The sequence below is a fragment of the Eptatretus burgeri genome, chromosome 5, assembly GCF_056783735.1.
Source record: "Eptatretus burgeri isolate ZD-2024b chromosome 5, Ebu_testis_v1, whole genome shotgun sequence".
NCBI classification, from domain to species: domain Eukaryota; kingdom Metazoa; phylum Chordata; class Myxini; order Myxiniformes; family Myxinidae; genus Eptatretus; species Eptatretus burgeri.
In genome coordinates this window covers 69282279-69308655 of record NC_140965.1, presented here as the reverse complement: position 1 = coordinate 69308655, position 26377 = coordinate 69282279, and the positions used below count along the sequence as shown (strand labels likewise).

The 26377-nt window shown below is 48.4% G+C and overlaps 2 protein-coding genes across 2 annotated transcripts; one reads left to right on the top strand and one right to left on the bottom strand.

Annotated features, from left to right (window-relative positions):
- Window positions 1-272: 272 nt before the first annotated feature.
- LOC147026651 (transmembrane emp24 domain-containing protein 5-like) lies at window positions 273-24829 on the top strand. Its single transcript, XM_085882328.1, has 4 exons — window positions 273-579; window positions 1881-1978; window positions 2247-2439; window positions 23418-24829. Exons 1-4 carry the CDS (start codon window positions 418-420, stop codon window positions 23634-23636), a joined length of 672 nt encoding a protein of 223 aa, XP_085738454.1. The 5' UTR covers window positions 273-417; the 3' UTR covers window positions 23637-24829.
- LOC147026652 (zinc finger BED domain-containing protein 5-like) lies at window positions 16825-21078 on the bottom strand. The gene is made up of 4 exons (XM_085880330.1): window positions 21042-21078; window positions 19914-20761; window positions 19264-19749; window positions 16825-16908 (listed from the first exon to the last, which is right to left on the bottom strand). Exons 1-4 carry the CDS (start codon window positions 21076-21078, stop codon window positions 16825-16827), a joined length of 1455 nt encoding a protein of 484 aa, XP_085736456.1.
- Window positions 24830-26377: the final 1548 nt, after the last annotated feature.

The window sequence follows — 26377 nt, the reverse complement described above, 5'->3', positions numbered from 1 at the left end:
CTCTGTTGCGAGACAGCGTGCTCACAGGTGCAGCGCCTCCTTCTGACACACCTTTTAACACCACAATGTGGTTTCACTTGGCCAGAGATCGAACCCAGACTGGAGACCTGAAGCCCAAACACGGAACGGACAAAGTGAATGTTGCGATGAATAAAAAAAGACAACGCGGTTTATCTTTGAGTGTAGCAGGTACAGTAATGTTTGTGTAGGACCAGGCGGAGAAAATTTGCTTTTGTTCGCATCAATTTCTCGGGTTTCCAAAGAAGGTAAAGTGACGTCATCACAGGAAGGAGACCAAACCGTCACAACCCAGACGGGTAGTACTAACCGCCCTCAGGGCGTCTCGAATTTACCGAACTCCTCTCTACTGTGAAGGATTTCTCTTCCTCTTCCCAGTTGTGTCATCTCGCCGTCCCGATGTTGCTTCCTTCAGTCTTGTGGACGGGCCTAGTCTTGCACCTCGTACTTGCGTTCCCCCAGAGCCAGGATTCCGACCTGACCTTTGCGCTGCCAGCCGGGACGAAGCAATGCTTTTATCAGGAGCTCAAGGCCGGCGCCTCGATGGAGGTGGAATACCAGGTGTGCAAAATGGGCAAGTAACCCCCCCCTCCTCATGCTCTCTAAACCCCCCTTCACTAATATAGCACGTCCCCCTCCCCCTCCACTGCTCCAACATCCCCCCTCCCCTGCTCCAACATCCCCCCTCCCCTGCTCCAACATCCCCCTCCCCTGCTCCAACATCCCCCTCCCCTGCTCCAACATCCCCCTCCCCTGCTCCAACATCCCCCTCCCCTCCACTGCTCCAACATCCCCCTCCCCTGCTCCAACATCCCCCTCCCCTGCTCCAACATCCCCCTCCCCTGCTCCAACATCCCCCTCCCCTGCTCCAACATCCCCCTCCCCTCCACTGCTCCAACATCCCCCTCCCCTGCTCCAACATCCCCTCCCCCTCCACTGCTCCAACATCCCCCTCCCCTCCACTGCTCCAACATCCCCCTCCACTGCTCCAACATCCCCCTCCCCTCCCCTGCTCCAACATCCCCCTCCCCTCCGCTGCTCCAACATCCCCTCCCCTCCGCTGCTCCAACATCCCCTCCCCCTCCACTGCTCCAACATCCCCCTCCACTGCTCCAATATCCCCCTCCCCTCCGCTGCTCCAACATCCCCTCCCCTCCGCTGCTCCAACATCCCCCTCCCCCTCCCCTGCTCCAACATCCCCCTCCACTGCTCCAACATCCCCCTCCCCTGCTCCAACATCCCCCTCCCCTGCTCCAACATCCCGCCTCCCCTGCTCCAACATCCCCACTCCCCTGCTCCAACATCCCCACTCCCCTCCGCTGCTCCAACATCCCCACTCCCCTCCGCTGCTCCAACATCCCCACTCCCCTCCGCTGCTCCAACATCCCCACTCCCCTCCGCTGCTCCAACATCCCCACTCCCCTCCGCTGCTCCAACATCCCCACTCCCCTCCGCTGCTCCAACATCCCCACTCCCCTCCACTGCTCCAACATCCCCTCCTCCACTGCTCCAACATCCCCTCCCCTCCGCTGCTCCAACATCCCCTCCCCTCCGCTGCTCCAACATCCCCTCCCCTCCGCTGATCCAACATCCCCCCTCCCCTGCTCCAACATCCCCCCTCCCCTGCTCCAACATCCCGCCTCCCCTGCTCCAACATCCCCACTCCCCCTCCGCTGCTCCAACATCCCCCCTCCCCCTCAAAAACCACCCGAACTCCCACTGCTTGAAAATCTCCAGCCCCGCCCAACTTGTCCATAATTTATGTTATTGGTGAGCGTTGTTGTCATGTGTTCTCCACTTCGATGATGATAACACAATGACGTTGATGTGATTTGTTGTGACAGCAGTGTATCTCTCACCAGGTGATTGATGGTGCTGGCCTCGACGTGGATTTCCTCATAGCTTCACCTTCAGGACCTGTTCTCTATACCGAGTTTAGGAAGTCCGAGGGAATGCACAGGTAAAGTTTAACGCTTTGATTGGTGGTGAATAACCTCTTTTATAAAGCTAATTATGGATTTAATTGTTCATGGAACATTGTGTTTTGATGTTTTATTGGCTTGGTGAGTGAGCAAGAACATTGTAAGCCATTCAGTAAATTTTTGGAGTTGTGATGTCCCCTATCCTCAGTGTATTGTTATTTTCACCGTACGTGCTTGAGGTGGAATGACCATTTGTTTTGGAGACACCATGATCTCTTCCCTTTGCTTCTTCCTCCTGTTGACCAGTATTGAGGCAAAGGAGAATGGGGACTACATGATTTGCTTCGACAATGGCTTCAGTCACATCTCCTCAAAATTGGTTTTCTTCGAGGTGGTGTTGGATGATATGGACGAGGACGAGGACAAGGCCGATCGACCGGGGTGGATGGAATTTGTGGCCGCAGATGACGTCCTTGATATGAAGCTCGAGGACATCCAGGCAAGGAGGAAAGCCACCTGGCAAATATACTGTTATCTCGGCCGGAGTGATCATGATATTCGACTCTGAAGGGAGATATCATCGGTGTATGTGCAATGGTTGCCAACCAATTTTATTGTTTCTCCTTGCTCTATCCTTTAATTGCTGAGTGTCGAGTAAGGAAGCAGCCCCTTCCATTTTTAAAGTGTTTGGTACGATTAGGCCGGAGTTCGAACCACCGACCTCCCAGACTCCGAGCGGATGCTCTAACCATTACGCTGCAGAGTCTAGCCCTCTTTAATCATGGCTCATGAAGCCGTACCATGAATTGGTGGCATTTATTGATGTTGAGGACCATGAACCACAACTGCTGTGTAGGGCTGTGGGTGGGAAACTCGTCTGGATAGTTAAAGGGGATGTTCCCATTTTTTTTTTCTTGTGAAGGATTGATTGCAGTATTCAACACGCTAAACTGTTGATGGATGCCATTTGCGTCCTTCATAACTTTTGTGAACTATTTGCGATGCTTATCGTCTCGCAATGCCACGGCTAAAGGTAGCATCAGATTAGGCTAATATTTGGGTCTGGCAGCATGGCCTTTTGAGGTATGCACACTCACATCTGAGCCATATAGCCTGGGCTTGAATCTCGACGCAGCTATAAACTGTCATCTTTTGTCTCGCAGGAAGGGCGAGGAGGCCCTCGGATGGAAGATAAACTGGTAGTGGAGCAAATAAGTGTGATTTATTTTTTGGCAGAATCGTTCAAATGGTGATAAAAGCATGAAATTTGGTACAAACGTTCTTTCAGGGTCACTCTGCAAGAAAAAAAGTGCTCGCCACATGGATTTTTCAACATGGCGGCCATTTTTCCCAAGAAGGCCGCCAGGGTATGAAAAAAAACAACTTTAAACCATAAAAATCGCCAGAGATGTCGGATTTATTTCATCTTGATGTCGATTCATAGGTTTTTGTCCTTGCTGGAGCTGATTCTTGAGTGTATTGATCGATTTCATGAACCCATAAATCAATTTTAGGACTTACGTAACAATAAAGAAGTCAAATGACAACTATTGTGCAGGCTTCGAATACAAGTAAATTAGTTCTCATCGCGTTATAGATGGGGACGGTGAGAATTGTTGGAGATCTTGAACAGAGCTTGTATTTTAATTGCTCAAAGTAGTTATTGCCCCTCTAAAGGACTGCTAATGCCGGGGTGGCAAAGAGGATGAGCTCTCTTTGCCTACGAAATGCCCCAAATGGCAAGCAAAACAAAGCCTCTGGCAGTCAAGCTCCAACTCTAGCCTTCTCGTGGTGGGGGTGTTTCCACAAATAGTGGTGGTGCGACAGGCGAATCTCTGGCGCCTGAAAACCAGACAGCTCTGGGCAGATGAAGCTCATTAGGAGATGGAAAACTCCGAAATAAAACCACTTGCGACCGAAATGCAGCCACAAGGATCTATAGGACCCTGACACATTGTAACCATCAATGGTAGTGAACACTAGCCAATATCGACCAAACACAAAAAAAAGAGAGTATGTCATGCAGTACCTTGGCACACTTGTTGGCAAACACTGCTGTGCAACTCAGCATGGGGTTCAATGTCGGCTAAACCGTGGGTTTAGTATCCCAAATGCTATCTAATGAACCCCTCAGATGTTAGATAGCCGCACCTGAACCGACAGGATGTGCCAGCGCGGGAGAGCCGAGCCAAGGATAACGGGGGTTTTACATGTAGTTATCCGGATGGTGTACAGATCGCACAGGATTTAAATGGCATTGGATGAACGATCGGGCTAGGTGTAGGGCAAACGCATGAACCTAGCTGTATCCCATACATCAAAATGCACGAAGGCAAGGTGGTAAAAGGATAAACCCTCGATCTTGCCATTGCTCGTCACAAATTATGGATACTCGAGCAAAATCAAAACCACAAACAAACAAGGAAATGTTGCCTTTGTCAGAAGGACACAGAGGAAAAGTTAATGTCACCACTAAGTTCATTCCAAAGGGAACAGGACTATGCTGGTTATACCAACATTGCAAACAATGTGCCACTGTTTCATGCCATCAACGATATGCCGATTCCACTTAATCCAGCCAGACTTGATGAAGGTGATGGTATAGAAGACACATTGGTGCGAAACAGAGCAAAATATCACCAAAGCTGTAGATTGTTGTTCAATAACACAAAGCTAAAAGGACACAGAAGAGAGCGACTGCAAGTACTTCTACATGCAGAGAAGAAAACCGCAGTAAGAGGCAAAGAACATCAGATCCACCAAAACCTTCATCAGTATGCTTTTTGTGTGAAGAAGAGGCCGAAACATCAACTGTGCGACAAGCAATGATAATGCAATTGAATGAAAGACTCAATGAGTGTGCCAGGACTCTGAACGATGGAAAGCTCCTCGCAAAGCTCAGTGCCGGCGATGCTATTGCGCTGGAGTTGAAATGTCATCCTGCTTGCCTGGTAGCTGTATATAATCGAAAACGAGCCCATCATAATTTGATTAAGCAAGAACAGAGCTGCAAAAAGTCAGGTAAAGAGTTATACCCCATTGCTTTTTCAGGACTTATCATCGACATCACTCACAACAGAACTGCCACCGAGGGAACAGATTCAGTTATATTTAGGCTGGCAGATTTAGATTCACTGTACAAGCAGAGATTAGAGCAACTCAACAAGGTTAAAGGAACAGTCACTCTCCCGTATTCCCGAGCTTGAAGCGCATCAGAAAGAACGCAATGTCCTGATAGCATTAAAAAATGACATAGGCTCAGTTCTCGCTGATGCTAGTAAATATGGTGAAGCTATTCACTTAGCTAAAGCTGCTGATATCATAACGTAAAGAGATGCTTAATCACAAGACAAAATTCAACGATCAGTTCGAGGAAGGATCTGGTGAAGAATCAATTCCTCCATCACTTCTGCAGTTTGTGTGTAATATCGAACACGGTGTCGATATTAAGTCACATCTGAAACATGGTGTAGTAAAATCAGAATGAGCTTTTGCACAACTGTTGCAGTACAACTGCTACACAAAGTACAGAGAAGGATAAGGAATCCACTGGCATTCTGAATACCGTGAGACACCATTTGCTGTATACATTGGGATGGTAGTGTTTGCCAAGATGAGAAAACGACAACTTATTGACAAGCTTCATGAGAATGGTATCAGCATTTCGTATGACAGGGTATTAGAAATATCTGCCCAGTTAGGCGAATCTGTTGTAAACCAGTATGTGGAAGAAGGAGTTGTGCGTCCACCAGTTCTACGTAAGCGAATTTTCACCACCTCTGCTATGAACAATATTGATCACAATCCAACAACAAGCACAGCTCGTACATCCTTTCATGGTACAAGCATTTCAATGTTCCAGCATCCACGTTCGGATAACAGAGGAGAAGTACGTGCCCCACACAAAGTTGTGGACAGCAGGGCAAAGAAACTTCCTGAGCTTCCTGAAACTTTCACGAACATCCCACCGGCCTTCTTCAACAAGAAGAATCCTGCACCTCCTTCTGTAGCTGATGTATCCATGCCAGATCCAAATCTTTTCCACCGAAACCTCACACTGGAGTATGAATGGTTTGAACAAGTTCAACAAACTCCAGATGTAGAATATTCTTCCAACATAACGTGGTCGGCCCACCATGCAAGCCAGAACAGGGCCAAGGACATTGAAATCACGATCGCACAACTGCTTCCTCTTCTACGAGACCAAGCACATAGTGTTGCCACCATAAAGCATGTCATGAACAAAATTAGGGACACAGTAGCATTCCTCAGCCCAGGACAAACACCAGTTATAACTGCTGACCAGCCACTATTATATTGTTGCGGTCTTCACGCCCGCCGGCGTGCGACGGCCACGTAACTCGAATCGCGGCACGTCGCCCACCGGACGGACAATCCAGTCGTGACCCTCTCGGACTAACGCCGGGAACCAGTCACGGGTGGACCTTTCGATCTCACCGCGATCGAGCCAATCAGCCCCCGCGTGGGATAGGGTTGCTCGCCAAATTCGAACTACCTAAGTACCCACGCGGAGGGTAGACCGGGCGATCGCACCTCGCCGCAGGTCGACTTCGGACACGGGCCACTTAAGCGACCCGTTCCGTACTATCAGAATAACCGAGCGGTGTTATCGTCGACCTCGACGGTTCGATTAATTATCGGGCGTATTCAGCCCACTACCAACCCTTTACGTGAAGCAAGATGGGGGTTCAATGGGGAAAAAGACGAAGCGAAGCGGGAAACAGTTCAACAATAAAGCACATTTATTCTCGGCACACGGGAAGCACACAAATACAATTCCACCAAATGCACACAAAAAAAGAAAACACAATTCCATTTACACAAAAAGCAAACATAAAAGTGAAAACACAGTGCAGAGCTAATACCGACTACCGAGCACACGGCAACACTTATACAATTCTACTTCACAGACGGCGCCGACAACACATACCCAAAACCAAGGAAAGAAAATACCCTCAAGAATGAGGTAGGCCTGGGGCCGAGACCAGGTCGGGCCTACCCGTCTGGTGATGAGACGCGGAGCGGCGATGGCCCCGCAACCCGCGGGCCTCGTGGACAGTGCCTGGCAGGGGGTGGGAACGGGGCCCCCTTGGTCGCACTATCTCAGCGCGGGGGGAAACAGGAGGGGGTTGCTGATGCTCGGGGTATAGAGGATCTTTATTATGTGCGCGACGAGCGTCTCCACCTCGGCCAGGTCGCGCTGCCGGCCTCCCAGGGGTGCAGCTCCCTGCACGACGCGAGCACCCCCTCGTCCGCCCTCGCCGCCTCTCCACAGCTCGTCCCCTCCGTTCCGACTTCCACGCACACGACGAGCAGCTCCACCGCCCGCGAAGTCTTGACTCTCTGTTCCGACTCCTTCGCCTCGTTCCGACCTTTACTACTCCTTTGACTGACGAACACCGTCCTTTTATCCCCCGTAACTTCGCCTTTGACCCCCTCCCTTTGACCTTTCAACTCGCTCCCCATTGGCCCGAGAAAAAGTGGGCGTGAAGGCTTTTGATCCACAAATTTGCATATATCGATCGCCCTGGGGCGGGCCAGTCGCCCCTCGCTCACCGATTGGACGGCAAAAAGTGGGCGTGTGTCGTTTTCGATCCGTTTTTGAAGCAGAAAATCCGTGGTTTTGTACACGCTGTTCGACGCGCGTTCTGCATGAGTCCAGCATCGGTGCCCATGAGTGGCGCGAGATGACGGTGATGCGATGGTGGCGAGTTGTGACGGTAAAGGTCGTGGCGGTTGTGGTGAAGCGGTGGTTGTGGTCGGTGGTTGATGTTGTGGTTGTGATCATGGCGGTTGGTCCAAAATAAAGATAGTAAAAGAAAAACGGCTATCCTGAAGAGTCGCAGCACGTATAAATGACATGTATTCCCACTAGACAACGGGTTTGGGCCTAACTACACATGCACTTACCGAGATACCTCACCTAAGGGACCTGAATGGTGGTTTGCGAATCTGGTAACCACAACACTACCCCCTTCCCTTTTTACAGACTCGTCCCGAGTCGTCAAATTTTCGTGTGCCATCATGTGTAGTTTTCCCCTAGTACATTTTACCTACGGATCCCTGAGTGCGACATTCATGGTATTCGTGTCCCCAAAATAAATAACCTGAGGGCTGCGTAACTACCTCAACAAACTCACTCATACGGACGACTTAAATAAAATTGCCGGCGCTAAGACATACATGCCGGGGGCACACTCATATTTACAGTACATCTTAACCTTAACTTACAAATTTTACACTAAACCATGGCCCAGGATCATTGAACTCTGCAAAAGAAAAGCAGTTAGCAGGGAGCCAGGCTGCCCGCATGCAGTCTCTGGCTCAAACAATGCAGGTGACAGGGAACGTGGCTGGCTGCTCACACGCAGTCCAAGGCCTTCCCTTTTGAACTGAACTCAGTGAACCACAACGGTGCATGGGCTGCACAACACAGTCTCCGTGCCAGATCAAGTGGCACACGCAATGAGCACAACGAATGGATGCATGAACACAAACACGGTGCACGGGCCGCCACTGCAGGCCCGTGTTGTAGCTGCCAACAGGGCAGTTCTTGCAGCTTGCAAACTGTTGCTTTCAGATCCTGGCGCACATGGAAATGAACAGGGGGGGGCAAAGCAAAAATTGAACGGGGCTTGTGAACATGGGCAGTGGGCATGGCATGGCAAAGGTGAGCAGGCAAACACAGCCCGCAGAAGAAGGCCGCTGCAGGCAAACACAGCCGGCAGACAAACTGGCCGGCACAGGCCTCGAAGAAAAACAGCCAGCAGCTGAACTGGCCGGCACAGGCCTTGCAGCACACAGCTGCCGATGATCCAGCCGGCACAGGCCTCGCAGCAAAACAACAGCTGCCGATGAAGTTGGCCGGCACAGGCCTTGAAGAAAAACAGCCAGCCGGCAGATGAAGTGGGCCGGCACAGGCCTTGCAGCAACACAGCCAGCCGATAGCACAGGCCTTGCAGCAAAACAACAGCTGCCGATGAAGTTGGCCGGCCTCCGCCTCGAAGAAAAACACGGCCAGCCGATGGAGTTGGCTAGCCTTTGCCGTTCAGTGGAGGTTGGTGGAGGGAGTGCGGTGGTGCTGGCCACTTGGAAGGCGGGCTCGGACCTACCTTCCTGTCTCCCTCCCACCTATCGCCTTTGCCTGTCACTGTACATACCCACTCCCTTAATTTGTCAAACCCCAATTTAGCCCCAACTTATTTTTTTGTTGTTTTTATTTTTACTTCCCCACTATAAATCGTCCCCTAACCCCCTTTATCGTCCTTGTTCGGCTAACCTATTCTGTCACCTAGCCTACTCCCAACCCCTACGTTCCCTTCCCGGAGGGGAACAAGGGAGAGCTAACGTCCTGTGCTGAGGCCCAACTCAAGCCTCAGAATGGCCTCCCCAGAGTTCGGCGATCTAACCCAAAGTGGGTCCAGCGGCCCACAACGACAGCGAGGGGATGGATGGTGCGGAGGGGTACATCTCCTAATCTACCCTAACCATTTAACTGTTAAACTACCCCGGGGCTTTCAACAAGCGCCTCTCGCTTAAACTATTGGTTCTAACAACCCAGATTCCCGTCGCCTGTGTTGGTGTCCTTACAATTTCGGGCCTCGCCCCCCAATTTTCTCTCCGTGCCCTCACACGGTCTCCTGGCTGGGACACGTGGCTCCCTTTGGCAGGCACGACCCTCTGCCGAATCTCCCGCTATGGCACCCCCGGGCACTACACTGCCTCCGAGCCTACCAGCTCCCTAACACCCGGGAGTGCCCCCCATGGCACCTCCCCTGAAACGCACACGTGGCAGGCCGGCCTCCCGGGTCCCTTTCCGAGGGTCACCCGTGCCCACTACACTGCCCACGCGGCTAATGGCGCCCCGGGCCCCCGCACCAAGCAGGCGCACCCGTGCCCACTACTCTATCCCGGCCCCCCATGGGCCCATGGCCTACCGCGGCCGACTAGCCTGGTGCCCGGGGTACCCTCTCAGCGATACTCACCTTTCGCAGCCACGCTCCCAAGCCCGTCAACAGGGCTCCTGCACCCCTCCAAATGGGTCTCGAGCCTACTTTCCCACCAACAGCAAAACGACCTCCATTTTTGTTAATTTGACTAACCCAGCTAACTCACTCTACACTGACCCCGGGGGTCCCTTGGGCGGGAGTCACTCCTCCCCCCAATCACTCATCGCACCATGCATTCCCCATTCACTCCACTCACACAGACCCGCTGGCCTCACTCACTCAACAAGTACTCACCTCACAACTCACCAACTCTTCAACACACACACCACTGAACTCTGCCATCCTTCTAACTACCTCCCCTAACTAACTCGTGCTCCCACGTCGTCCCTTAAACTATAGCACGTTCCTTTTAACACTACGTAGCTAAGCTACGTCCCCTCTACACATCCAAAGTCTGTCTCTGTCTCAAAATCAATCATTTTATTTCCCAACCTAAATCTCGCTACAATCCCTCTAACTAATCCATTCCACGGACTCCATGAGGACTTACCCCTGCCCCATGAAGTCGGTCTAACTAAGCTAACCCTTCCCCCTAACTAGTTTCCATCCTGTGCCCAGTAAGGGGGTCTTTCACCCCTTGCCCAGGAATCCTGTACACCCGAAAGTGAGGCTTGCTTTTCCTTTTCTTTCCATGCGCAGCACCTGCGCGGCAACTCAGAGCTCGCGCACTTTGCACCTGCCCGTGACGTCATGCAGCTGCACGTGTTCCTCGTCCCTCCTTGGACGGGACCATCCGGCAGAGATACCCCTCCTGCCGAATTCCAACCCCACGTGCAGCCATGACGTCACCGTGCGCATAAAAAAAAAAAAAACACAAGCCACACGTCTCGAGGGGTTCCCCACGCGAACACATGTGCTTTGCCCGTTGGAGCTTTACACACACGATCGCGTGGAGAACCCGTCCGGTCCAAATCCATTTACCTGCCTAACTTTGTCCGTCCGCGGGATCGGCAAATCCACCGCGTGCGTTTCCGGACCGGGACTTCACTCTCGCAAGCGAGCACGTGGTGGTCTCGTGCGTTGCACAGCACGAACCGCGTGCTCACTGCTGGGCGAACCCGGCACGGTCCTCGAAACAACTACAGCCGCTACTCGGCTTTCTCTCCTCTGTCGCCGTCGTCGTCTCCATTCCACACACGCATACCTGCGTGTTACGACGCACACAGTCCACACCATCACATTCACACGGGGAGACGCGGCTGCGTGCTCCCGCATGCCAACCGACATCTCCCTCTCATACCGCTCTCTCACACACACGGTCTCCCTGGCACACAGCGACCTTGCACACGGCCGTTCACTCACGCGTGCCTCACTACTCACACAAACCTTACTACTCACACGTGGTGCTCCATTCACTCGCGCGGGGGCACTCACCCGCGGTGCCTCACTCGCACTCCGTGCCTCATCCACACACGGTGTGCTGGGAAGCACGTACTCCGGCAACATCGCCACCACACCACTCACACGTGGTGCCTCATTCATACTGGCCGTTTCATCCACACACACGGCCTCTCTCACACACGGTGCCTCATCCACACACGGCGTGCTGGGAAGCACGCACTCCGGCACCATCGCCACCACACCACTCACACACGGGGTCGCTTCCACACACGGGGACGCACTCACACCTTGCACCACACACACAGGGACAACCACACTGGGGATTCGTGTCCCCACAAGGGTCTCCGGGGCCTCTATACCCCCCAAGCTCTCAGTGCACCTGTCCACAGCACTCGTCCCCTCAACCTCGCAAAGCACGACCGAACTCACCTGGTCGTGACTCACCTCAAGGGGGCATTCTCCCTCCCCTCGTTCCTGGAGGAGGCCATCCAGGTGCTCGCACTGGGTCTCTACCCAGTCCGCCAGCTCACCCCCATTGTCCTCCACTACCTCCGTGTGTGCGTGCGCGTCACTTACCCCGTCTTCATCGTGTAGTCTTCCCTCTATCGTTCCCATCTCCCGTGTCTCTGCCAACTCTTCACCCTTTACCTCCCTTGTCTCAACTATTATTTCTGTTGTCGTCACCTCGTGTCTCGTCTCACACGTTTTGGTCTCCCCATTTAATTTTTCCCTTTCGGTCATCGTCACGACCCTCGCCCAACACGTTCCACGAATTATTTTTTCACCCGCCTCCACCGCGGGCCTGTCAGCCGTTGCACCCCCACCCAGCTCGTTTGATCCCACACGTGGAGTCGCCATTTTTATCTCCCCGGTCACGGCCTTCATGCCCGCCTGCAGGCTTCGGCCCATGTTCTGCGTCTCACCCCGCAGCTTTTTCATTTCTTCCTTCATGTTTGCTTCCATTCCGTTTATTTGCTGTGTATTCGCATCCATCTTTTCGTTCATGCCTTTCATTTCGTTTTTTATTTCATTTGTCATTGCCGCCAGCATGGCGCATAGCTGGGCCACGTCGGGTGCACTCAGCTGAGCCGTTTCAGCAAGGGTTTTGGTGGAGAGGGGGGGGAGGTGTCATACACTGCGGCCGCTGCCGCACCCATTTCGGGCTCTGGGTTTAGTTGGGCGAGTCCGTGTTCCTGCACAATCAACATTTCCTGCTCGGGGATTCCATCCTGGACCATGGATTCTACATTACTACACATATACATTTCTAATACCCCCGGCTCCCGCTCGCCTTGAGACGCCATCTTGCTTCTCGTGAAGGGTTAATTTGCTCGCTCGTAATTTGGAGGGAATCGGGGGTCGCTTCTCTCACCCCTGGACCGATTCCCGTGAATTTCATTGGAGACAGGAGAGCCTGTTTTCCTGCTCTCCGATACCAGTGCCGCGAGGAGGGCGATGAATTTGTATCCCACTCCTGACACCAGTGTTGCGGTCTTCACGCCCGCCGGCGTGCGACGGCCACGTAACTCGAATCGCGGCACGTCGCCCACCGGACGGACAATCCAGTCGTGACCCTCTCGGACTAACGCCGGGAACCAGTCACGGGTGGACCTTTCGGTCTCACCGCGATCGAGCCAATCAGCCCCCGCGTGGGATAGGGTTGCTCGCCAAATTCGAACTACCTAAGTACCCACGCGGAGGGTAGACCGGGCGATCGCACCTCGCCGCAGGTCGACTTCGGACACGGGCCACTTAAGCGACCCGTTCCGTACTATCAGAATAACCGAGCGGTGTTATCGTCGACCTCGACCTCGACGGTTCGATTAATTATCGGGCGTATTCAGCCCACTACCAACCCTTTACGTGAAGCAAGATGGGGGTTCAATGGGGAAAAAGACGAAGCGAAGCGGGAAACAGTTCAACAATAAAGCACATTTATTCTCGGCACACGGGAAGCACACAAATACAATTCCACCAAATGCACACAAAAAAAAGAAAACACAATTCCATTTACACAAAAAGCAAACATAAAAGTGAAAACACAGTGCAGAGCTAATACCGACTACCGAGCACACGGCAACACTTATACAATTCTACTTCACAGACGGCGCCGACAACACATACCCAAAACCAAGGAAAGAAAATACCCTCAAGAATGAGGTAGGCCTGGGGCCGAGACCAGGTCGGGCCTACCCGTCTGGTGATGAGACGCGGAGCGGCGATGGCCCCGCAACCCGCGGGCCTCGTGGACAGTGCCTGGCAGGGGGGTGGGAACGGGGCCCCTTGGTCGCACTATCTCAGCGCGGGGGGAAACAGGAGGGGGTTGCTGATGCTCGGGGTATAGAGGATCTTTATTATGTGCGCGACGAGCGTCTCCACCTCGGCCAGGTCGCGCTGCCGGCCTCCCAGGGGTGCAGCTCCCTGCACGACGCGAGCACCCCCTCGTCCGCCCTCGCCGCCTCTCCACAGCTCGTCCCCTCCGTTCCGACTTCCACGCACACGACGAGCAGCTCCACCGCCCGCGAAGTCTTGACTCTCTGTTCCGACTCCTTCGCCTCGTTCCGACCTTTACTACTCCTTTGACTGACGAACACCGTCCTTTTATCCCCCGTAACTTCGCCTTTGACCCCCTCCCTTTGACCTTTCAACTCGCTCCCCATTGGCCCGAGAAAAAGTGGGCGTGAAGGCTTTTTGATCCACAAATTTGCATATATCGATCGCCCTGGGGGCGGGGCCAATTCGCCCCTCGCTCACCGATTGGACGGCAAAAAGTGGGCGTGTGTCGTTTTCGATCCGTTTTTGAAGCAGAAAATCCGTGGTTTTGTACACGCTGTTCGACGCGCGTTCTGCATGAGTCCAGCATCGGTGCCCATGAGTGGCGCGAGATGACGGTGATGCGATGGTGGCGAGTTGTGACGGTAAAGGTCGTGGCGGTTGTGGTGAAGCGGTGGTTGTGGTCGGTGGTTGATGTTGTGGTTGTGATCATGGCGGTTGGTCCAAAATAAAGATAGTAAAAGAAAAACGGCTATCCTGAAGAGTCGCAGCACGTATAAATGACATGTATTCCCACTAGACAACGGGTTTGGGCCTAACTACACATGCACTTACCGAGATACCTCACCTAAGGGACCTGAATGGTGGTTTGCGAATCTGGTAACCACAACAATATATACACACTGGCTAAACAGATCCAGTGGCACTGGCCAGATGAATATGGAGAAGACAAGTTTGTGATCATGTTCGGTGGACTACATATAGAAATAACAGCAATGAAATCAATTGGGTCAATACTAGAAGACAGTGGATGGACTAATGCTCTTGTTGAAGCTGGGGTGGCCTCTTCCGGTACGGCAGATTCATTCCTATCAGCTACCAATGTGACTAGAACTCACCAAGCACATCAGATCACAGCATGCAGTTTATTCCAACTCATGAAGAAAGCTTACAGTGTCTATCTCGCAGAACATCCAAGCAATGATGACAAAGACATCTCCTTTGAAGACTGGTGTGATGCCCGTAAAAAGGAGAGTCCACAGTTCCAGTTCTGATCCCTCATCTTGAACATGGAGCTCACTATTCTCATATTGATTCGATCATTTAGAGAAGGAAACTTCACACTCTACCGTGAATCACTGTCTGAATTGATACCTTACTTCTTTGCCAACAACATCAATTACACGCGTTGGCTTCCCATTCACCTCAGAGACATGATGTGCCTCGAGAAGCAACACCCAGAAGTCGCCAGAGAGTTTCATCAAGGAAATTTGTCGTTCACAAATCTGACAAGAATTTCTCCGCAATGGCCATTGACCAGGCCCATGAACAGAATAATGCAGTCATCAAAGGTAATGGAGGAGCTATAGGTGTGATGGAGGAGCCATCAGCTCTCAGAAGGTGGATGGTAGCTGGACCAGAAATCAGTCGTTTAGTTGCCAACTATGAAACGGTATCAGGAACCAAAAATACAAAGAAAAGCAATCGTCACCATGAGCAAACAGCGACAGTTCAGAGGGCATTTTTTGAGAAAGTCAAACAGCTCACATTGGAAATGGAGGAAATGGGTAATCTCTTTGAAGAGGAGTCAGATCTTCTTACCCTCGACACCAAGGACATCGCGGATCCTTCTGCTGCTCAGCTAATTGCGACGCATCACGAGAGAGGGAAAGAAAAGTTCAATTCCTTCATGGCTAATCTACAATGTGAGAATGACTGCTCCTTCTACCGGCCTATCAAAAAGAACAGGATAACCTTCTTCAAAAATGAGCCAAAGTCTGCAAGCAAATCCAAGACAAAGTTACTGAAGGAAGACTGCCATTTGTTTTCCTGCCCCTTCATCTCCTGCCAAAACAGACAGTGTGACCTGCAAGAGTTCTTCAAACACGAAAACCAGTCTTTTCCGGCCTCACTCAGTAACAAGGGGAAACTACACACATGTACGAAATCGGATTTAGTGGATGTACTACAAGCCAAAGTGACGCTTCCAGAGACAAAGCCAGAATCTAACGTACTCATTGTAGATGGAGCTGCGCTGGTAAATATCGTAGCACCACGAATACCAAAGACATTTGAAGAGTATGCCAGAAAGGATATTCTACCTAAAGTCGAGTACTACAGCACGAAATACAAGAGAACCGACATCATCTTTGATGTGTATCATCAGTCCAGCCTGAAGTCAGAGGCAAGATCTTAATGAGGATAGGCTGTCAGAAGGAGAGTACCAGCGACAAGTAAAACTCCCTCGAATTGGAAGAGCTATTCCATTTCCTTGCCAACGAAGTGTCTGAAATGACAACGGGCAATCCAGGTATCATGACTAAAGGAGAAAATGCCATCACCACCACCAGTGACACCAGCGTTAACCTAGAGGAAGTGGCCCCATGTACCCATGAAGAAGCAGACACGCGAATATTCTTACATGTTCGGCATGCAGCCACCGAGGGATACAAGTCTCTGATGATTGAAGCTAATGACACAGACATTGTAGTTATTGCCATATCCCTTATGCCTTCTCTTGCCGCAACAGGTCTTGAAAAAATGAGGGTTGCATCTAGGCGAAGTTAGCAAAGGGGAGCACAGGAGATGGATCCCTATCCACTAAATTATGTCTGCCATAGGACCAGAGAAAACGAGTGGGATGCTCTTCTTTCATGCCTTCACCGGTTATGATGTTGTATCAGCTTTCAATGGCAAAGGGAAAAAGACAACATGGCAGACATGGAATGTATGTGATGAAGCGTCAGTAATCTTCACGAAACTCAGTCAGTGCCCATCAAAGATTGAGGAATCTGATCTAGAAATCCTGGAGAAATTTGTGGTCCTGATGTATGACAGATCAAGTTCAGTTGCGTCAGTGAATGAGCCGCGGCTTGCTCTCTTTGCACGAAAGCAGAGGTCATATGATTAAATTCCACATTTAATTAACCAACACAAGGAGCACTCACGTAACATGCCAAGCGAGCTGCATATCAAGCAGGACACATTTGGAGCCAGGCAATAGTCCGCCAGCCAGAAGCTCAGTGTCCGTCCGAGTGGGGTTGGTTCAAAGAAGATGACTCCTGGAAGGTCTTCTGGACTGCCCTTGCTCCCATAGCTAAAAGCTGCCAGGAGTTAATGAAATGTGGATGCAAGACACAATGTAGTGGAAGGTGCAAATGCTATCATTACGGACGAAGTTGTACCCCACTATGCAGTTGTTCTTGTCAGACCTAATCAGAACAATGAACATTGCAGGGCAGAAAAACATGGCGGCCATCTTGGATATTGAATTTTAAGTAGCTAGCAGTTGTATCTCATAAAGTGACCTAAAACAAGAAGCGAATACTTCGATATTGCGCGGCTGGGGGCATTAAAAGTCTAGGTTAAGAATGATGAAACAATTTTGCAGTTATAAAATTTAAATGTAGACACGGTGAATGAGCATGCATGATGGGAAGAGTTGTCACGTTGGACAAATTTCTATTTATACTTCTCAGATCAAAGGGACGTACGCGGCCATAAGTGTGACAGAATACACAGGACAGAATAGCCAATTATATAACAACGCGATGTCGCCGCGCTGTAATAAATATTTCTGCCAAATTGTATGCTTGTATCATTCTTTGAACGATTGTTATTGTTATCTGTTCTTATTTTGGGTGGTCGTCTGGTGGCCATCTTGGAAAATGGCGGCCATGTTGGAATTTCAAGTGGCGAGCACTTTTTTCTCATAAAGTGACATAAAATAAATATTCCTGCCAAGTTTCATGCTTGTATCATCATTTTAACGATTGATCTTGTTATCTGCTCCACTATGTGTGTCCCCTCTCTGCCAGCATTAGATGGTAGACATCAACCTTCCAATGATGTCCTTCACAAAGAGTAGGTGAACTATCGCCAGCACCCTGAACGAGTGACAAATTCTTGCTCTAACCTTCAAGGGGCACTGCATTAGTGGCACAGTAACCCCCTTCCTCCCTCAGTGAATGATTATACTCACAGCCATGCGTTGCATACGCAAGAGGAAGTCGGCTGATATTTATCAACACCATGTTAATTTTAATGTGGTTTTGATTTCTGGTAATTTGGAACTAATATATTGATGTGAAAATCCCTCATTTTATCACTTCTTTCTGTGATTTCAATGAGTTACCATGATGTTGATTTCATTTTTTACCTCCTCCTCTCCTTATGGTGCAGCTAAACTCACTTGTAAATTTAACATGCTTAATGTTTACGTTGACCATCATTTTCTTGACAGCTCGCTGCTCCACCCTCCTTGTTGCATCACTTGCAGCCCTCCAGCTTTTCAGCGTGCAAAAGTATACCCATGTCGTTCCGATGAGATATGTGTCGTTCTGTTCCTTTTACCATGAGATATGGATCATCCTCATCGTGATCGTGTGATTGAAGTACATGAAGTTATCGTGTGGTTGGCTGACAGACATTTGTTCTTTTTATATACAGTCGGACCCCGATATCCACGGGGGATACGTTCCTGAAAAATGCTGCGAACGTTGGGGGCATTGTTTCAGTGGGAAAACGGGAGATAAGTTCCCGGTGGTTCATAATTCATAAGGGAAAATCAAAAATCCCGTGAAAAACCGCGAGTACGTGAAGCACAGGGACGCAACTGCAGAAGCAGGTCACATTTTATGAACTGCGGAGATGCGGGGTCTGTGAGTTGCAGAACCGTGAATGTTGGCATCTGACTGTACTATACATACATACCAAACTTAGAAACATAAGCACTGGCTTTCTGGATGTACAGTGGCCTGCAAAAGTATTCACCTCCAACCAATAATGCCTCATTTAGATGAATTACAAATTATGTAGAAACAATTTTTTTTTAAAATTCATAACTGAAGAGATCAAACTAAACACTGTTATAGTTGGAGAAGATTACATGTCAGGAATACCAACAAAAAAAAACATGTACAAATCAAAATTCACTAGTTGTAAAAGTATTCAGCCCCTTAGGTCAGTACTTGGTGGAAGCACCTTTTTCAGCAATGACTGCTGCGAGAGTTTTGGGGTATGTCTCTACCGCAGTGGTTCCCAACCTTTTTCTGATCGAGTACCACTTGGAGGTCGCATACCGTCGCCGCGTACCACCTGGTTCCAGAAAAACTCAATTCGATAAGATATCAATTTATTTACAAGTAGAACACACAAATGAACTAACTGTCAACAAAGAACAAAATTTAATGCGAGGGCTGCATCTGTTTCTTCTCCACCAGCTGGTCGATGCGGGGCATAACTTTGCTCACAGCACATCGGAAATCATGCCCGGGCGCAGCAAGACGGTTCCGGCTCTTTGACTTGATGGTCATCATGGCTGAGAACCCCTGCTCGCATTCCCACGTAGAGGGGAAAATCATTAGCTGGGGAAGAGCGTGACAGGCTAGTGTCGGGTACGAGGAGGCCATGGTCACCCAGAAGTTCATAGGAGAGCATTCCTTGTGCTTCGTCTTTGCTGTCTTGTCAGCCTGGATATCTATGAGCTCTTCTTGTTCCCCGGTCCCGACAGGCAGATCGTCTGGTTCAATGGAAAACGGATTGGTGATGTAGGCACAACATGTAATGTCTGGGATGTAATGCATCAACTCGGTCTTGAGCTGTGAGAGGTGACGGACGATTTCTTGGGAAAATTCATCATTGGGCTCGCTCTCAAGGGTAGTCAGGAGTTCGAACATTCCGTAGCGTTTGCTCTCCACATTCTTGATCCAGAGGTCCAACTTCCGGACAAACGCTCCCAGCTTCGAGATGAAGTCTGAGACAGTGCAGTTGGGCCCTTGGAACAACAGGTTTAAGTGGTTGAAGACCCCCAAAATGTCCGACAGGTAGGCCAACCTTGGGAGAAACTCCTCGTCCTCCAGTTCTTTTTGAAAATCATGTTCTTTCTCCGTGAAGAATACGAGGAGTTCATCCCTCAGTTCAAAGAGACACCTCGTCGTATTCCCCTGGGAGAGCCAGTGAACCTCTGTGTGGTAGAGGAGACAGGTGTGGTCGGAGCCGAGATCTTCACAGAGCAGTTTGAACAGCCGAGTATTATGGCAGATGTTTTGATGAAATTAACTATTTTGATTAATCAGTTCAAGCATGATAACAAATTCGGAGGGAGTACCTTAGTGCTAAGGGCGAATCTGTGTATGAAACAATGGACACCGGTGGCGTTTGGTGGCACAGCTTTCACATGGGCTTGAAGCCCTGACTTTCGACCGAGCATAAACGGAGCCCCATCTGTCGTGCATCCGACCAACTTTCCCCAATCCAGTTCATTATGCTTGAATAAATTATCCAAAAGGTTGAAAACATATTTTCCTTTCGTTGTACTGGATAGCTCCTGGCTCAGCAGCAGCTCAGTCTTCGCAGTATTATTCTGTGTGAAGCGAACGTAGACAAGTAGTTGACAGCAGTTGGTGACGTCCGTCGATTCATCGAGTTGGATTGCAAACCAAAACTTTGAGGCTTTCACTCCCGCAATCACTTGGTCAGCAATGTCGCCTGACATTTCCTCGATACGGCGCTGTACAGCGTTGTTCGAGAGGGACACACTGTCCAACTTCGCCACCGCCTCCTCTCCAATCACGTGCCTGACCAAGATCTTTGCCGCTGGCATGACGAGAGACTCTGCAATGGTGTGCGCCTTCATGTTTTTGGCCACCAGGAGAGCGACTTCATAGGATGCTTTGACAATCCCTGCCCTCTTCTGGTAGAACTGGCCAGTCTTGTCCAGGGGCTGCTGCTTCACGTTCTTGCCAAGTCGCTGGAAGTAGCTCTGATCTCGGTCCTTCTTGTTCGCGTGGTTTGTCTCAAGATGACGTCTGAGCAGGCTGGGTTTCATGGCCTCATTGTAAAAGGACTTCATGCAGACCACACACTGCGGAAGAGCTTCTCCTCCACGTTCGATTGCTATGAAACCATACTTTATGTATGTCGGGTCATACTTTCGCTTCGGCATGTTGTCAAATCCTGTGGAAAAAAAATTAGTCAAGAAATAAATGAAGAAATATAGAAATAAAAAGATAAATAAAGATACAATATAATAACAAGTGAAGGGAAACACAGACGAGTGCTAAGACACCTACACATTCACAGTATGGAGGCAGCGGGATAACTTGCAGTACCGAGTGTGTGTCAGGGTTCCCAGATGTATCAGGCCAAATCATTTTTTTTAAAGGTTGAGCCCGAAAGTGCTCGCGAACCACCTGGAAGGCCCTCGCGTACCACAGGTTGGGAACCACTGCTCTACCGGCTTTACACAGTGCGATGGTGAAATCTTTGTCCATTCTTCAAGTGAAAATTGCTCGAGTTCTGCCAAGTTTGATGGGGATCGTCAATGGACTGCAATCTTCAATTCTTACCATAAATGTTCAATTGGGTTCAAGTCAGGACTTTGTGACTGGGCCACTCAAGAACATTTATTTTCTTATTATTCAGCCACTCCAGAGTGGCTTTAGCTTTGTGCTTCGGATCATTGTGCTGCTGAAATATGAATCTCCTTCCCAGTATCAGATTCAAGGCTGACTCAAGCAAGTTTTCATCAAGGATTCTCCGAAACTTTTCACCGTCCACTGTTCCTTATATCTTGATAAGGTTGCCAGTCACTGCTGATGAAAAACAGCCCCATAACATGATGCTGCCACCACCATGCTTGGCAGTAGGAATGGTGTTGACTGGGTGATGTGCAGTGCTAGGCTTGTGCCAAACTTAACGCCTTGAATTTGACAAAAAAAAAGTTCAATTTTTGTCTCGTCTGACCATAAAACCTTTCTCCACATGCCTGCAGTATCATTAAGATGCTTTTATGCAAACTCAATATGAGATTTTAGATGTCTTTTTCAGTAATAGCTTCTTTCATGACACCGGTCCAGAGAGGCCAACTTTGTGAAAGGAATGGGATATCGTTGATTGATTAACACTGACCCCCATCTCAGATATAGAGCTTTGAAGATTTTTCAAAGTCAATGTTAGATTTACGGTGACGCCCCAAACCAGATCCCTGCTTGCCCGGCTGCTGAGTTTGGATGAGCGACCTGATCTGGGTAGAGTCTGGGTGGGATGATACGTCTTCCACGCTGTGGATTTCGCCGTACTCAAAGGGATAATGAGTGACTTTGAAATCTTCTTATAACCCTCTCCTGAACAGTGCTTCTCCACCACTTTATGTCTGACTTCTTTGGAAAGCTCCATGGTCTTCATGTTTGCCTTGTTGGTTGACCAAGTGAGTTGCACCTTAAAACTCCTTTGATAAATGGGGGAGCTTAATATTGAAGTTAAACCACTGATTACATACAGGTAGAACCTATTACACTTATTTTGTAACCTTTCAAACAAATAATTTGCTCCTGCAATGATTTAGGGTTAGTTAGGGAAAGGGTTTGAATATGCACCAGCGAGTCATCTGATTTTTCTCTGCTCATCTCATTTATTCATATCTTATGTGAATTTTTTATTATTTTTTTGGCTTTATCACTTTGGAGTAGTTTGTGAAGACTACATATATATGAAGTTTAATTTGCAAGCATCATGAAATAAGCTCAGGTGGGAACAAAATGTGAAAACTTTGGAGGGTGGGGGATGGGGTGGTGAATACTTTTGCAGCCACTGTATTCCATCGGACAACTATACAGCTCTCGCAAAAATGAAGTTTGATTATGACCAAAATAAAGTCGCCATGAAACTCATGAGACTACCAAATGTGCCAACTGAGGTGCCAATAGGCCCACAAAGTAGATCCCTCAGTATATAATATTGATCACTTGATCTGTGTCCATCCCTTGTACCTAAGGTAACATCTTGGACTGTGCACATTTTGTTGGTCTTGACTTGTTCAACCTGACTCCTTTATAAAATGTTCCCCCTAACTATTGTAAACACTGACACATACTATCCACATGCATCATTATCAAATGGTGATTATTGCATTTGGTTACCATTGATTGTGGGGTATGCCTGGTGTTTGCTTCATGGTTAGGTTTGTGGGCTTGGGATCCTAGGATTCTGATTTCAAATCCCTCTCGGCTGTTGAATTAATACCAGGTGGGGTTGACTCTGCCTGTCATCCTTCCGAGGTCGGCAAAATAAGTGTCAGCTTGCCGGTATCCTGTGTTGGAGTGGCGACCCATCCAGGATTGTGCCCAATAGCCAAGGAGACTGCTGAGGCAGCACCAATGCTCTGCACTGAGGATGGTCCCAATGGATGGATGGATGGATGGATGGATGGATGGATTGGGGGGTGGGGGAGGGGTGGGTGAATTGGTTGTGTGGAGAAACTAGATTGTTGGTGCTTTAGAGCCAGTGTTGCATCACAAAATGCACCATCACTCGGATGGAGGTTAATCCAGGCGTTCCATCTGCTCGTATTCGTCGGTGGATGTTAAAGATCCCACGGTGTCTTTTGGAAGTGAGTTATCATCGGCACCCCGTAAATCTACAAATTCTGTCAGAATTAGGTTGAGTCAAACATCAGACCTGACCAGTCAGTTTATGAAAAGACTTGGGACAAACTTACCCCTAGGCTGACCCCACAAAAATGTGGGATTAATTATGGCCATCAAAGAAGTTGTTGTATTAGTAGTTGTACATGGGCTTCTGATGGTCAGCCCCTTTGTGCGTCTGTTTGCAGGAGTCTATGAACAGCATAAAGGTACGTTTGACCAAGAGCGGACAGATGCAGTCTGTGCTGCGCGTACACGAGGCTCGTGACCGTAACCTTCAGGAGAACAACTTTGAACGGGTAAACCTTTGGTCAGCTGTGAATCTCGTGGTCTTGTTGCTGGTCGCTGGACTGCAGGTGTTCACGCTAAAAAGCCTGTTTGAGGATCACCGCCGTGTTAAAACGTAGCTCACCATTGGGGTGGCATTGATAACGTCGCCAATTGCAAGACATTTGAGGATCTCTTTTCCAGATGGCACGGAGCCAAACTGAACAATCCTTGGTATATTCCTTCTGTTTTTTTTTCTCAAGTTTTACCGATTATGATGGTGGGAGGTTGATGTTGCCGATGGGTCTTTGATCGTGATTGTAAACTGGCCACTCGGTAGACATTTCAGTACAGTTATGTACAGGTTGTTTGGTTGAAAATGGTTTTTTTAATGGTACGAGTGCTGGATTGCAGTGATCATTATGTACTGCTTTCACAAGCAGGGAGATTGTTGAATCACATTAATGAGACCGCAAGTGCTTGTGAAGCATTGTGCAATGTGTGACCTTGTGTTGCTTCAGTGGGTGACCCAGACTGGGTGTGCTTGGTGCTTTACGGAATGTGGTTGGAAGTTTGTCTGGCTTTTGGAAGATTTATTTAATTCTTTGTTCAACTAATCCAAGATTTCCATGTTTGAATCCGGGACAATGTCCAGCACAAAAGGCATACACAACCGGAGAAGTGTATTTGGTTTCTCCTGAAGGGCTTCTCGCTTGTAGAGGTTTTTAACTGAGGTGTGGAACAACCGATGATTTGATTTACAACGGTGTTTGGAGTACTCAAAATTCATTGTAGCCCAAATTGAAACATTTTGGAAACAAAACTTTTATGATTCAGGTTCTACTAGTATTCAACCAATTGTGCCTAATCCTTTTTGTTTCAAAATAATCTTACAGTAATTTGTGTAGTTTGTTGTACAAGCAACACATGGAAGGAATGTGTTGCCAGTTTTGTGCAAGTCTCAGAGGTCCTGTACTCTGACCGCTGGTGCACATTATAAGCTCATCCATTTACCTCGATCTGCTTTGTGTGGTGCAGTGTACCCCGAACGTGCCTGCACCAATCGGTTCTATTTTCATTGAGTTCAATCTTTTATTTTTGTGTCCAACTGAGCATTGCCCATCGTAACGCCCATCATTTTTCCTAATCTCCTGCTATCCAGTCGGAGCCATTCGGGCTTCTACTTACCAGGGTTCCTTGCGACGGCATTTTGAGGTCAAACCAAATCCTTGGTGCTTTCGGTGATCAAAATCAATTCAACGTCCACTTGTGAATGGTTGCAAAAAAAATCAAGTTATGTTTTAATTTCAATAAATACCTGGTGTAAAGTGTGTCAATGTTTTTGTTTCTTTGACTTGTTTATTCCTACTATCCTTTGAAACAACTCTTCAAGAAGAGGTTTTTAATGTGTGGACTTGGTCATTGTTTCTTGCCTTTTTCATTGTTGCACTGCTATATTTCATTCAACTAGCTAGATTCTTTCCATGTTTTTATTTATTATTATTATTATTATTATTATTATTATTATTATTATTATTATTGTACCCAGTCTGTTGGACTGGATAACCTATTGTTTTTCTTCTGTTTATTTCTTATTTTTCTTTTTCCACCGGCAATTTTCGAGGTTTTTTTCGCTGTAAAAATCATTTTCTTTGGAACGGTAAGTCCGATCGACACAAAATTTTCACCGTAGTATGTATCTTTTTGATAGCATACATGATTGATAATTATGACGTCATATGTCACGTGGTACGGGCTCCATCTTGAAAAACCGAAAAACTTTGGACCTCTGTATCTCTGAAACCGCGCAATCTAAATTTTTGCTTCATACATTTTAATGAACTCCCCATGGGGAACACGTGTGATTTTTCGTGATGTCATGGATGTCACAAGTGGTGTCCCGGTGAAAATTTGTCAAGAAGAACGCTGCATGGGAAAATCTGAAATTTCTTGAGCATCATCGACGCAATTCACCAAAGAAAAAAATAATTATGACATCATCGGTGACAGCCATCTTGTTTTGACAAAAAAAAAATTTAATCTTCTCCAGAATGGCTGGACAGATTGAGGCGAAACTTTACACACACATTCCCCATGACATCCTTTTACAAGTTTGTCAACTTATTTTTGATAGGTCACATGGTTTGGTGGCCATATTGAATTTACCCTAAAACCTTCAAACATCTCTGGAACGGCTGGTCAGATCAAGGGGAAACTTCACAAATACATTCTCCTTGGGAAGGAGATATAAATTTGTTAATGAATAATTATTCATTATAGTCGATGGGTCACATGGTTTGGCAGCCATATTGGATTGAAGAAAAAATATTAAATAATATTTTCTCTGGAACTACTTAACCTATTGAAGCCATTGCAACTTTGATGTACCACTGTCTTCATATATGGTAACAAGGACAAATGTGTTCACGAGCAGTGTCCTAAAGATTTTGGCGGCTAAAAAAAACAACAACAACTTCCGATATTTCGTCACGTGCCTTGATTAAGCCAATAGCAAAATGCGTCATAATGTCTTTACGTATTTACAATATATCGTGTATTTACGAAATAAATAATGTATTTACGGAATTACAATACGATAAATGGAATAATCTTTAAATAGTAACGTGAACTTTTCGAAACTTTAAAGCAAATGTCCGAATATATTTAAAAGTTCATGATAGACGCTCTCAAAAGGCACCGTCTATGTGAGGATGTGTACATGTGCTCAGTATTTAAGGAGATCCAGATATTGTATATACAAGAGCCGAGTCCTCGAGATTAAGGTTTTGTCTTCACAAGAAGAAGATGAAGAAGAAGAAGAACAACAACAACAACAACAACAACAACGCCGAGCTCTCTGCGAGACGCTGCTAAAAATTAT